This window comes from Gekko japonicus, unplaced genomic scaffold (assembly GCF_001447785.1).
Source record: "Gekko japonicus isolate JY-2015 unplaced genomic scaffold, Gekko_japonicus_V1.1 scaffold533, whole genome shotgun sequence".
NCBI classification, from domain to species: domain Eukaryota; kingdom Metazoa; phylum Chordata; class Lepidosauria; order Squamata; family Gekkonidae; genus Gekko; species Gekko japonicus.
Genome location: NW_015177023.1, coordinates 571,241 through 583,951, shown reverse-complemented (window position 1 = coordinate 583,951; position 12,711 = coordinate 571,241). Strand labels below are relative to the sequence as shown.

Below are 12,711 nucleotides of genomic sequence, written 5' to 3'. Positions count from 1 at the left end.
GGAAAGAAGGGGGGGGGGGTAAATGAGCCTGAGTGTATGAGAGAGAGAGAGAGAGAGGCAGAGAATGTTGATGGCTATGCTCTGCAGGGCTGGGGCTGTGCCGTGTGAGTGAGTGTGTGTGTGCCTGCGTTGCAGCTGCTTGTCCCCGCAGGCTAGGAATAGCTCTAGATTTGCCTCTTGGCTGCGGACTGTGTGGGTTTTACTAGCCCTGGCGGCTTCCAACGCTACTCGCTGCTAGCTTCCTACAGCTTATTAGCGCCAGACAGGAAACAAGCGGGCTTCCTTCTTTTGTACACAGCCTGCCTGGAGTACTCCAAGGCTCCGAATCTGCAGCAAGGACAACGGGAACCTCTTTGGGGCGCCGCTTTTCATCCCCTCCTCGGTCCCCCTTTCGGAGGAGTCGGCTTGCAGTCTCGCCAGACCCGCCGCCTCTCGCTTCCAGCCGCATCCCAACGCGTCTGCCTCCCCGAAGGCTGCTCGGCTCGATGCCTTTACCGTGAAGCCGAGGAGGAGTGCAATCGACGCGCCTGGTATGCAACCAGTGTGGCTTCTTTCTTTCTTTCTTTTTTTTAGGGAGAGGGGGTTGGTAGGTGGGATGGCCGGGTAGTAAGAGACAAGGGAGGGGGGAGCGAGCGAGTCACTCAAAAGTGCTGACGATCCGAGAAGTTTCTCTCCTGCCGGAGCGAACTGAGCGCCGTGCCAACTGCCGAGTGGGGACCGCGATGCCGCCTTTCCGCGTTCGGCTGCCAGAAGTCAGTGGGGAGGAGCTGCCTTGCGCGATAAGCCGCCTGCCCCCTCGGTCTCCCGGTGGATCTCACCTACTGCTGCTGTTACAGCGGCTGCCCCCCCCCCCGGTCCCCGTCCCCCTCCTCACCCCCTTTCCTTCAGTCGCCACCACCGGCAAGGAGGCAGACTCTCCCTTTCCTTCCTCCCGTGAGCAATGAGAGATGGGGGGCTGGAGGGCAGCTCTTCGGGCATCACTTAGCGGACGGCAGCTGGCACCACACTGGGGCTGGGTAAGTGAATCTGCCGTGAAGTGAATCTCACGCTCAGCCGCCCTTTCTGCGGGCCAATATAAACTAACCCTTTGCATTGCGTTAGCCTTGTATGTAGTCCTCGTTTGGGGAGGGGAAGTCTTCCATGCCGCCGTGCCTGTCTGCGGTTCCGTATCTCCCCCGCCCGCCCTATTCATCGCACAGCAGCCACCGCCACTGGGAGCGCGGCCCCTTTAAGAGCCCAGCTTTGCCTCCCGGTAGCTGAAGGTCATTAAACACAAAAGCTCTCCAGCGCTGCGGTCCAATATAGCGCATGCGCCCTGCCCGAGGACTGGCAGGGAGACGGCAATATGGCGAGAATGCCTGGCAGCGGCGGAGGAGAGTGGAGCACCGGGGGCGGCGGCAGCGGCGCAGGAAGCGGCGGCGGCGGAGGTGGTGCAGGTGGCGGCGGCGAGAACAATGCGGGGGACCGGCAGAGCGGCCGGGGTGGCCCCCACCGGCCCCTCCACTATTGCAGCGCCGGGGAGGACGAGGACGGGGAGGACGAGGATGAGATCCAGGAGGTGCAGATAACGGGGGACGAGGAGGCAGCTGATGGGGGGATCCTGCTCCTGGACGATGAGGAGGAAGAGGAGGAGGAGATGATGATGGGGCTGGAGTGGGACGCCGACGAACGGGCGGGCCATATGATCCGTATGGACCGGGGCACCGGAGCGCTGCTGGACTCTCCCTCGGCTGCCGTCTGCAGCGTCAGGGGCCGCTTCGCGGTCGTCAGGGGCGGCGGCACGGGCGGCCGCAGAGGCGTCGGGGCTTCCGCGGGGGGCGCCCCTTCGGTCCCCGTTAGCGCCCGTGGCGCTCCCGCCTCCGTCGCGGGCAATGTGGCGCCCCTGGCCGCCGAGGACTCGGACCCGGAGGCGGAGCTGTCGCTGCAGCGCCCCGAGCGGGCCCGGCTGAGCGAGAACACCCGCCTGGCCACTCGCTACGCGGTGCGCATCTTCCGCGAGTACCTGAGCGAGAAGGCGCACAGCCCGGACTTCGAGAGCATGGACAAGGGGGCGCTGTGCCGGGTGCTGCGCTCCTTCTACGCCGAGGCGCGCTCCAAGAGCGGCCAGCTCTACTCCAAGTCCTCGCTCATCAGCATCCGCAGCTCCCTCAACCGCTACCTCAACGAGCCGCCCTACTGCCGCACCCTCGACCTCACCAAGGACCCGGAGCTGCGCGCCGCCAACCTCACGCTGGCCGCCGTCATCCGCAAGCTGGAGGAGCAGGGCGCCGGGCCGGTGGTGCAGAAGCAGGCCATCACGCGCGCCGACCTGCGGAAGCTCTACACCTGCAGCGTGTTCAGCACGCAGAGCCCCTTCGGCCTCCTCAACAAGGTCTGGTTCGAGACGTGCATGTACTTCTGCACGCGGGGCCGGGAGAACCAGCGCGAGCTGGAGGAGGACTCCTTCGGGCTGGCCATGGACGAGGACGGGCGCAAGTTCGTCTACTTCAAGGCCCTGGGGCCCTACCACAAGTCCCGCTCCTCGTCGTGGAGCAAAAAGCGCGCCGAGAGCAGCGACGAGGAGAACCTGCCGCGCATGTACGAGACGGGCACCGAGTTCTGCCCCTACGCCAGCTTCGTCAAGTACCTGGCCAAGCGCAACCCGCTCTGCAAGGCCTTCTTCCAGCGCCCGCGGGACCACTGCAGCGAGGGCGACGTCACCTGGTACGAGAACAAGGCCATCGGCAAGAACCTGCTGGGCACCCGCATGCAGATGCTCTCCAAGGCCGCCAAGCTCTCCAAGACCTACACCAACCACTGCATAGGCGCCGTCTCCATCGCCACCCTCAACAGCATCGCCGGCATCGGCACCAAGCTGGCCCCCGGCGCCCCTGCCGGGGGAGGCGGCTACGCCCTCAACGGCAGGTCCTCGTCCCCCAAAAGACTCTGCCTGAGGCCCGCCGAGCCTTTGGACGCCGCCGCCGCCGCCTCTGTGGTGGTTGTCTCAGTGAAACACGATCCCTTGCCTCTCCTCCTCCCTGAAGCCAATGGGCACAGAAGCACCAACTCTCCCACAGTAATCTCACCTGCCATTGTTTCCCCCACACAGGTAACAAAAATACCCGCCAATCCTTGCTCCCCCCCCCCTTTTCTCTATACACATCATTTCTTTTCCGGTTGCTCCAGTCAATCTAATGGAATCACCTGCCAAAAGGTTGGTGTGTGTTGCTGTCCAGGCAGGCAAACAGCTGCTGTTGCTGAGCCTTCAGTGGTGTTTAGATCAACGTTGGCTGTTCAGTAGGCATGAAGCTCACCTAATGCAGGCTTGGACACTTTCCTAGTTTCCCCCACCTCCTGGGACAACTTCCTGTTTTCTGGTTTTTAGTTCTAGACTTTCTAGGAGAAAGTAAACATTTGTCAGGGTGCTGTTCTAGCCTTCCGCCCCATGCAATTTATGCTGTCCCAGATCTCTGCTAGAATTAGGCATACACATGCATGTGTGTTTCCAGTTACAGAATTAATAGCTGCTGAGGAGTGCTGGCTGTTTTCTTTCTTTAAGAAAGTGACACAAATAACTTAGGTGGTTCCTAGGTGAATATTTTAAGAGTCATATTATTGCGCTAACAAATTGTTTAATCTTGAAAGTGCAGGAAACAGATATTCAGGTCAGTAGAGAAAGTAGTTTTTAGCCCTTGAAAAGAGTGCAGTTGCATTTCTTTTTTTGTAAATGGTGCTTTGTTTCCAGATCTACTTTAAGTGACTTGGTTTTAATCACACACTGTCCGTTCCTGTTGTGTCAATATATGCAGCAAGGTGGGCTGCTTGCTGTGTCGCATCCCCCGAAGTCTTACGATTGTGAGGCAACAGTTTTAGTTGAAGCCACTGCAATTGACTCTGAAACCTCCTGGTGGTCCGGTCTCCAGCATTAACAGTGATTTCAGTCTAAACTCTGAAAGAGCTCTATTCGTTGAAATACAGGTATATGACATGCCTGAGCAGTTTCCAAAGTGGAAATACCAGTTTTGTACAAACTGACCCTTTCAGAGGAGTTTGCCAGCTAATCAGCCAGCCTGAAGGCTAACTGAAGATGGGGTCTCTTTGTGAATGGCTGCATCAGCATCCGTCTTCTGTAAAACACGTGACCTCCCTTTTACTGTTTGGAGGTCGGGGCCACTGGAGTAGAGAGAGTGTTGTACTTTGGTCTCCTGCTGTGTGTATCTAATGGTCATGAATAACTAGAGATCTGCTGGTGTGTAGATAGTCTTTATTCTGGCTTGTTGACAAAATAAACTACCTCCTCAGTATATTTTAGCATCAAATTCCTTCATTCCCAATGTTGGGATGGTGGTAAAAAATGTGTTTCAGGGTAGGCGAGTACTTGCACTGCATGTCCGTAAGCAAGAAGAAATAGACAGTCCGCCTTAAATTTGTAAGCATGTGAAGTTTGTTAGTGCCAGTTAGTGAGAGGATCTGCTCTTCCAACTGAGGATAATCTAATGTTTTCCCCAATAACCAATTAAACCCAATAATTTATCACAATATCCCCTGAACTGCATGGGAAGCTTACCTAAGGTGAACTTCATTTACATAGTGGTTTTAAATGTTAATGACTCTTAAGTCAGACACTTCAGATGGGGGGAAAACCAGACAGCTGAGAAAATTACATATGCAGTAGATAGAATAAAGACATCTGTTGTTTCTTGCTGTTGATTAATTTACCCTCCTCAAAATGAGCAGTCAGTGGCAGACTGCTAGATATTAAAGGTAGTTTAATACTAATGTCATTCAGTTTTAATCTGGCTCTTGATTAGATGGGATAATCTGACTATTTATCCATTTCTTTAGGGGGAGAGGAAAAGTATTCTTTGGTTTTGCATAAAAATGTACGTTTTTTATTTAGCAGAGAAAACAGTTTGCTCCTTTTGCTAGCTATCTTAACAGCAATTAATTTTCCTCCAATAATCACAGCATTCTCTATTCACAGATAGTCTCATGTAATTGTAAACTTTTTTAAATGGGGGCGGAATATTGGACACATATTTAGAAGGAGTATCATAAGAATGATAAAATCTCAGCATGTTCAGAAAAATGAATGACTGTTTGGCTTAATAGCCCAAGAGTGTTGACTTGAACTCTCTACTCTTGCAGCTGATCATTAATCCCTAGGAAGTGACCTGACCCATAATAGTTATTGCTTAATTATAAGCATAGACTTTCAAGGCCTTGTTACCCAGTTAATTTCATGAAATGGCATACCCCTGAATTCCATGGTTGACAAATACTGCCGCTTTCATGATAGTTTCAAGATCTTGAAGGTCACGCAGACTAGGCTGAGGTTTATTGACTGCTGGTGTTATGCCACTGTTACATGATGCTACCTACAGGGCTCTAAAAATGAACAGTGCATTCAAGTTTTAAATGAAGATCAAGGGTGAAATATAATCTCACCTCAAATTAGGAAGGGAAAAGGCTATTTGATTAATCTAGTCGATGTTGGTCTATATCTGCTTACAGTAACATTGGCATCCTATGTTTATGATGTCTGAAATGGGTCACATTCCACTGAAATGGTGGTCTAGTGTTATGATCCTAAATACATTGGTCACAACCCCAACTTTTCCTGCATGAAATTTAAATATATCACATTTGGATTTCCAGTGGCTCATGTGGTACATTCCTCTTCTCAGAAAAGAGAATTTGTCTGCTTGTTATACTGGTCATTCCTGTATAGATTGCAGAGTAGCATATTTTATTTCTCAGATGGCTTCCTATCCATGTTCTGACTAGGTCCAGACCAGTTTAGCTATTGCAATGAAACTACATTGTACATGTTTAGTTCATTCTCTCAGAACAGAAAAACCATATATGTATGTACTGAACCATAGGAGCTCAGGTACTGCATGTAAGCAATGGCAGCCCTGCAGTATATACAACTGCCTAATTGCTATGTGGATTTTGGTGTTAACACTAGTGTTTTCCACAACAGTCATGCAAATATGTTATCCACGTTTTACTTCTTTAAAAGGTATGGTGTTTAGCTGGATGAAGGAAATACTAACGCAACACCAGGATATGTCTTAACATTTCTGTTTGCCCTTCATTGTATGAAACCACCTTAAGAAAGATATTCTTGGAGCTTATGTTTTTAGAACTGAGGTACCATTATGCATGGTGAGAGATGGAAGTGTAAGAGCTGGGATATTTTAAACATGTTGGAGTTTAGGAATGTTGCAATGCCAATCTCTGTCACTATTCCTATGTCCACCTTTGTTGTTGTTATTTTGCTTGAAGATGTACACAAGGTGTAAAAGCAGTGTCTGAGATGGTGAGAGTGAGGGGGTGGTATATTAAATGTTTCTTTGATTCAGGTATTGGTTTAGGTAGCAGACCTAGGAGGCACAACAGTATTTTAATCATACAGGGATGACCCTGTGTGACCTTGACTTCAGTTCTTACAGCTCATAAAGTGTAATGGTGTTCATGCCAGAGGTATTGTGGCTACTGTTGAGGCTAAGGATTTGTTAGATGGCTTTTTGTCTGTTGCATAGTTTTTGTACATTAGAAGAAGAGATTGGATTTATACCCCACCCTTCACTACCCAAAGGAGTCTCAGATCGGTTTACAATCCCCTTCCCATCCCCACAACAGATACCCTATGAGGTAGGTGGGGCTGAGAGAACTCTCTTGAGAACTGCCCTTGAGAGAACAGCTCTGAAAGAACTTATGACTGGTTCAAGGTCACACCAGCAGCTGCATGTGGAGGAGTGGGGAATCAAACTCAGTTCCCCCAGATTAGAGTCAGCACTATTAATCACTACACCAAACTGGCTCTAAAACATTAATTAAAATATTATACCCACTTTGTTTGCCATCCACAGGGGCCCAAAGTGTCTTGTGTATTAATTTCTCAGAAATGTTAAATATAAAATATTGCAATATAACTGGCATGATTTATAAAATCAGTGCTATTTAAAGTTTAGCCATAAAATTTAGAAATTAACAAAGAGCCTGGATGCACCCTCAATCAGGGTCACGGTAAGGTAAAGTTGATTTCTGCTGTGCTGTTCTAGCCTTAAGTGTGCTGTTCTGCTACTTCTAAATATTTACTCCATGATTTTTTATATGGAAGTTATCAGATGAATGGTTACAGTAAGCAGCAGCTTACATTCCTGTAGTTCATTCTGACACTCTACATATAAGGAAAGATGACAAGCAGCTAAGCATGATTGCAGTGATGTATCTTCCAGTTAGCTTTGTTTGTCCAGCACTATCAACCTAGGTATTTGAGAAAACGAGACTATACATTGCATTAAACTTGATGGGATTCATAACAGAAAACAAGAGAAACTATTTGAAAATGGTACATAGTAGTATTTCAAGGTCTAGTTAATTTTTATGCCTGGATTCTAAGCATGGTAGATCTACTATTCATTTCAAACTATGAACACAGATAGCCTGAAGATATATTTCCATAACTATATCATCCCATGATAACTATGTGGAAAAACTCTGCTTGCATCTTGAGCGCCAATGCAATGTAGTGGTTAGTGTTAGATTACGATCTGAGAGACCCAGGTTCAGATCCCCTCTGTGTCATGGAAGCTTCTGGGTGATCTTGGGTCAGTCACACATTTTTCAGCCTAACCCCCCTCACAGGGTTGTTGTGAGGATAAAATGGAAAAGAGAAAGATGTAAACTGCTTTGGGACCCCTTTGAGGAGAAAGATCAGTGTAAATTGATAAATAAATGACATGAAGCTGTATGAACCCATGGTGAGACAACTGTGTACATCCAGCAGCAGACACAGGAGTCATTTTTAGTATGCTGCTTGGTCATGTGTCAGAAGTTGAATTGAAATGCCACATTTGTGGGTAAGATTCTGATTACTTGATTGACTGTTGAGTCCTTTGACTGAAAGTTGGGACAGGCTTGGGTTTTTTCCTGAGACTGCACTAGGGTTGCCAAGTCTTACCTGCTGTCAGAGCGGGGGACTCCCGGCTTCTTCCTGACGCACGCGCCGTGACCACATCACCCGAAAGTGATGCGACCACGCTGGGGGTGGGGCCACGACCATCTGAGGGAAAACCTTAGAGTTTTCCCTCGGATGACCATGGCCCCGCACCCAGCGTGCCTGGCGTGATCGCGTCACTTCCGGGTGACATGCACGTCGGGTGCTTTGGGGGTGGGGTTCCCCCCGAGGCCCGATCCGCCGCCAGCGGGGAACGAGCCTCTGGGGCAGGGGTTTCCCCGCCCCCCGGAGGGACTTGGCAAGCCTGCACAAACTGAAATGGCTGTTAGAATTGGCCCGAAATTGTAACGCAGGCTTAAAATTAATGGACTCTTATGCATCTTTTGATCAGCTCTTCTATTCCTGTAGTAGTCTGTTTTCTCTGCTTCTTAAAAACAGGTATTTAATAGGCCAGAGAAGCCCAATATTAAAAACAGTGAAACAGGTTGTAGATAAGATACTGTTATAAGACTGAGACTTTTGTTGGGACTGTAATATGTTTCCATTCCCATTCTGAAGGTGTACAGTAGCATCCCAACACACAGCAGGTATGACCAGGCCAGCGGTGGGACTGAATTTGTATTGATTTGTTTGTTAATTTTTTAAAGATTAGTATGTCTATGGGAGTGTTTTAGAAAGTTTCAAAATACCGTAAGAGCTGCCATTTTGTTATTACTATCCTTTGGCCCTGTATTGCCTTGTTTACTATAATGTAGCTCTTGCCTTCTCCCCAGTTGAATAATACGATTGATATCAGTTACCTGTCTCATGCTTGAACTGGTGTGTGTGTGAGGGGGGTGGTGCAGACATGACAAGGGAAGTGTTTGCAGACCTCATTGTTTACATCAGTTATAGGTAAAGGTACCATGCTGTTTCAGGAATCTCATCTGTGAGTTCTGTTTTAGTTGAGAAAGCAGGAGGCCAACAAATTGTTTGGTGGCAATGTCCCTGTGATATAAAATCTGCTGTCTAATGAATTTTCTGCATCCTTTCATCTGGGCGATCCTTTTCATAAGCCCATTTCTCACAGATTTCCACTCCAACATTTCATCTGGACCATTTCCCCCCTATCTTCAATGGTCTTTTTAAAAGGAAGCAGAGCAAGTTTAATATTTTGTGTCTATCAGACTTGAGTGAACTTCATGTTACCATCGGGAAAGAAAAGGAAATTATGAGTGCTGAAGTGATACCTCACAAATCCCCTCTCTTCAAATAGTTAAATAATTCACTGTCCTTAGTATAGGAACATCAAAGCCCTAATGCACAAACTAGAGTGGTAGGTGCCTGAAAGCATTTTCTTTATTAAATGAAGCTTCTGTGCTTTTTCTGTGAAGAAGGCTTCTCTTTGCTCACTGTTCTTCTTACAGAGACCCAGAGATCAGAAAATGCTCAGTTTTAATTGATGAATCTGTATGACAGCGAGATGCCTTATTTTATGTATGGTCTAGAAATAAATGAGTAGTTAAACCCTTTGAAATATACCACTGCTGCAAGAGCCATGGGCTGTAATTAAATTGAATGTGGGGTTGTATTGTCTGCTGCCTTTAGCTATGAACTTGATAATAGACCCTAGTACACCAACTATTGTGTTAGAAGTTGGATCCTAATTAGTTATATTGTGGATTTTTCAGCCATGTTGGAAGACCTGTCCTCCTCCTCCTCCTTTTTTCCTTTTTGTTCGTTGTGTCAGAAGAATGTGCAATATTTTTTTCCTTTTCAAAAGAAGCAAGAAATGTGTGTGGCTCTAAAATCTCAGTGTGCCAGTTACTGCGTATGTGCCACATGTTGTAGATTCGGCAGAGGTGATTTCAGTACACTTTGGATTCAGTATCATTTGCAGAAACCTGTCAACTGTATGCCAGAGGGAAGGCTGTTATAAGCTCTGACTTTTGGGCACCAGTTTTCTAAAAGCAAATGGTAGCTGTGTATCATACTTAATGTTGCCCAGTTGTAACTTTGTAGGTTTTAACGGGCAATAGATTGAAAAACAGGGCTTAAATATAAGGTACTTTCTTTCTCCCCAACCAAGTTTCGTAGCTTGAAAAGGAAGGTTAAATAAAACTTAGAAAGGTGTTCCAAACATTTGAATCTTGGAGCATGATTTGTTAAATACTTTTGTTCATTTAATTTGTATTTAATCTGCCATTGGAAGAATGCAGGTGGTCATTTACTACCTGGTGACTTACCACTGAAGCACATGAGAGCAGTTATCTGAAGTGCTGAGAATTCTACTACATACCCGCATCCCAGGGAAGCAAGGGTGTGGTAAATTCTCTGCACAGTGTAAGAGGATGATTACAGGTGACCAGCTCCCCATGAAATGTTATGCCTACTTTGGTAAGTGACCGCGTAACAAAAAATTCACCATTTGATTGTGAAGTTATGTGACGACTGTTGAACATTTGAGTGAGAGTTAACATTTGGCCTTATGCTGAGATTTTCAGAAAACACTATCTCTGCAGTTCATTTTAAAAAATCAAATACACTACGCTGTACTAGGGCTGAGATCCCATACTAACATAGCTATATGAAATAGGATCAGTTTCAACCAACAGTGCAAACAGCAAGTTGTGTGACAGTTTGCTAATGTAGTGGCCTTACTTGCGGTAGTGTGCATGATTTGTGGTTCTAGTTGCAGGCCTCTTATTAAATATTGGTCACCACACCTTAAAAAGGATATTATAGCTTTGGAAAAAGTGCAGAAAAGGGCAACTCGAATGATAAAAGGGTTGGAACACTTTTCCTATGAGGAAAGGCTAAAGCGCTTAGGGCTCTTTAGCTTGGAGAAACGACGACTGAGGGGTGACATGATCGAGGTTTATAAGGTTTATAAGATTATGCATGGGATAGAGCAGGTAGGCAAAGAGGTACTTTTCTCCCTTTCTTACAATATAAGAACTTGGGAGTACTCAATTAAATTCCTGAGCGGTCAGGTTAGAATAGATAAAAGGAAGTACTTCTTCACCCAAAGAGTGATTAACACATGGAATTCACTGCCACAGGAAGTGGTGGCGGCTACAAGCATGGACGGCTTCAAAAGGGAATTAGATAAGCATATGGAGCAGAGGTCCATCAGCGGCTATTAGCCACAAGGTATAGATAGGGCTCTGGGGCAAGTGATGCTCTGTCTTCTTGGTGCTTGGGGGGGTCAACAGTGGGAGGGCTTCTAATGTCCTGGCCCCACTGGTGGACCTCCTGATGGCACCTGCCTGGTATTTCTGGCCTCTGTGTGACACAGAGTGTTGGACTGGATGGGCCTTTGGCCTGATCCAACATTGGCGTCTCTTATGTTCGTATGTTCTTAAAAAAGAATGTTAGTTAATTATTGAGAAACAAAGTACAGCAATGTGAAACAGTCCAGTGGCACCTAAAAGGCTAACAAAATTTATTCTCACATAATAAGTTTTCATGAGTTAGAGCCAGGGGTCATTTCGTAGAAAAAGAGGTGCAGGAGCTTATTAGCATAACTAATTAGCATAACTTATTTGCATATGCCACACCCCCTGACATCACCGGAAGTGTGTCAGAAGGCAACACCCACCGCTCAGGCTCCACTGGACTGTTTTGGATTGCTAGCTATTGGGGGGAGGGGAACGTGCAGATCTGTCCTCGCAGAGGAGGGAGAGCTTGTACCTGAATAAAACTTGGTCTTAAAGGTGCCACTGGACTGTTTTAGATTGCTAGCTGGGGGGGGGGGGACGCGCAGATCTGCCCTCACAGAGGAGGGAGAGCTTGTACCTGAAGGTGGGATGGGGGGGCTCTGCAACTTACCTGGCTGCTTCTTGCTCCTTGTGGCCCGACTGAGGGCTGCTGGGAGCAGGGGGCGGGACTTGTTGCATGTGCCTGCCCCCTTACTGCCAGAGCTCCACTCCTGTGCACTCCCGCAGGAAATGACCCCTGCTTATTTGCATATGATATGGTGAGCTCTGACTAATGAAAGGTTAGGACAGAATAAATGTTTTACAGTCTTTTAGGTGCCAATGGACAGCTGTCATATTTTGCAGTTGCAGACTAACAGGTCTACCCATCTGAAATTAAGTACAACAAAAATGGGAACTTCAATCTAGATGGGAAATCCTTCAAATATATTGGAGGCAGTGGTGAGACCACTCTTAAGGAAGCCATCTTTGGATCACACTGATCCAGCCAGCTATCGTCCAGTTTCGAATCTTTTGTTCCTGGGCAAAGTAGTTGAGAGAGCGGAAGGTGAACTGCTCCAGACATTCTTAGATGACACCTCGGTTCTTGATCCCTTTCAATCCGGTTTTCGCCTGGCTATGGGATGGAGACGGCTCTGGTCACCCTCATAGATGACCTCCGTAGACACCTGGATCGAGGTGGGTCAGCGCTGCTCTTGCTTGACCTTACAGCAGTGTTTGACATGTTCGATTATAATCTAATGACCCACCGCCTCCACCGCGTGAGGATTTGTGGGACAGCCTTGAAATGGTTTGTCTCATTTCTCCACAGTTGTGGACAGAGGGTGGCACTTGGAGACAAGATTTCAGCGTGACACCCTTTGGTGTGCAGTGTCCCCCAGGGGGCAGTCCTCTCCCCAATGTTATTTAACATCTACATGTGCCCTCTTGCCCAGCTGATATGGAGCTTTGGGCTGGGATGTCACCAGTATGCTGATGACACCTAGCTGTATCTGTTGATGGATGGACAGCTGAGTGCTGCCCCAGACAATCGGGCCAGGAGTTTAGAGGCTGTGGTTGGTTGAT

The 12,711-nt window shown here is 47.7% G+C and overlaps 1 protein-coding gene across 7 annotated transcripts in view; it reads left to right on the top strand.

Annotated features, from left to right (window-relative positions):
• Positions 1-12,711, top strand: part of KCTD1 (potassium channel tetramerization domain containing 1) — a 127,603-nt gene that overhangs the window by 50,390 nt on the left and 64,502 nt on the right. For 2 of the 7 annotated variants that reach the window (XM_015427805.1, XM_015427802.1), the window contains exon 1: positions 254-530. The exons of 2 other annotated variants lie outside the window; for them this stretch is intronic. Coding sequence is in view for 1 of the 5 variants with exons in the window: in XM_015427801.1 (XP_015283287.1) it covers positions 948-1,016 (69 nt within the window). In the remaining 4 variants the exon portion in view is untranslated. Of the gene's footprint in view, positions 1-253; positions 531-900; positions 1,017-2,964; positions 3,089-12,711 lie in introns of those variants that run through there. 3 more of the 7 variants (XM_015427801.1, XM_015427804.1, XM_015427806.1) reach the window with 3 other exon arrangements.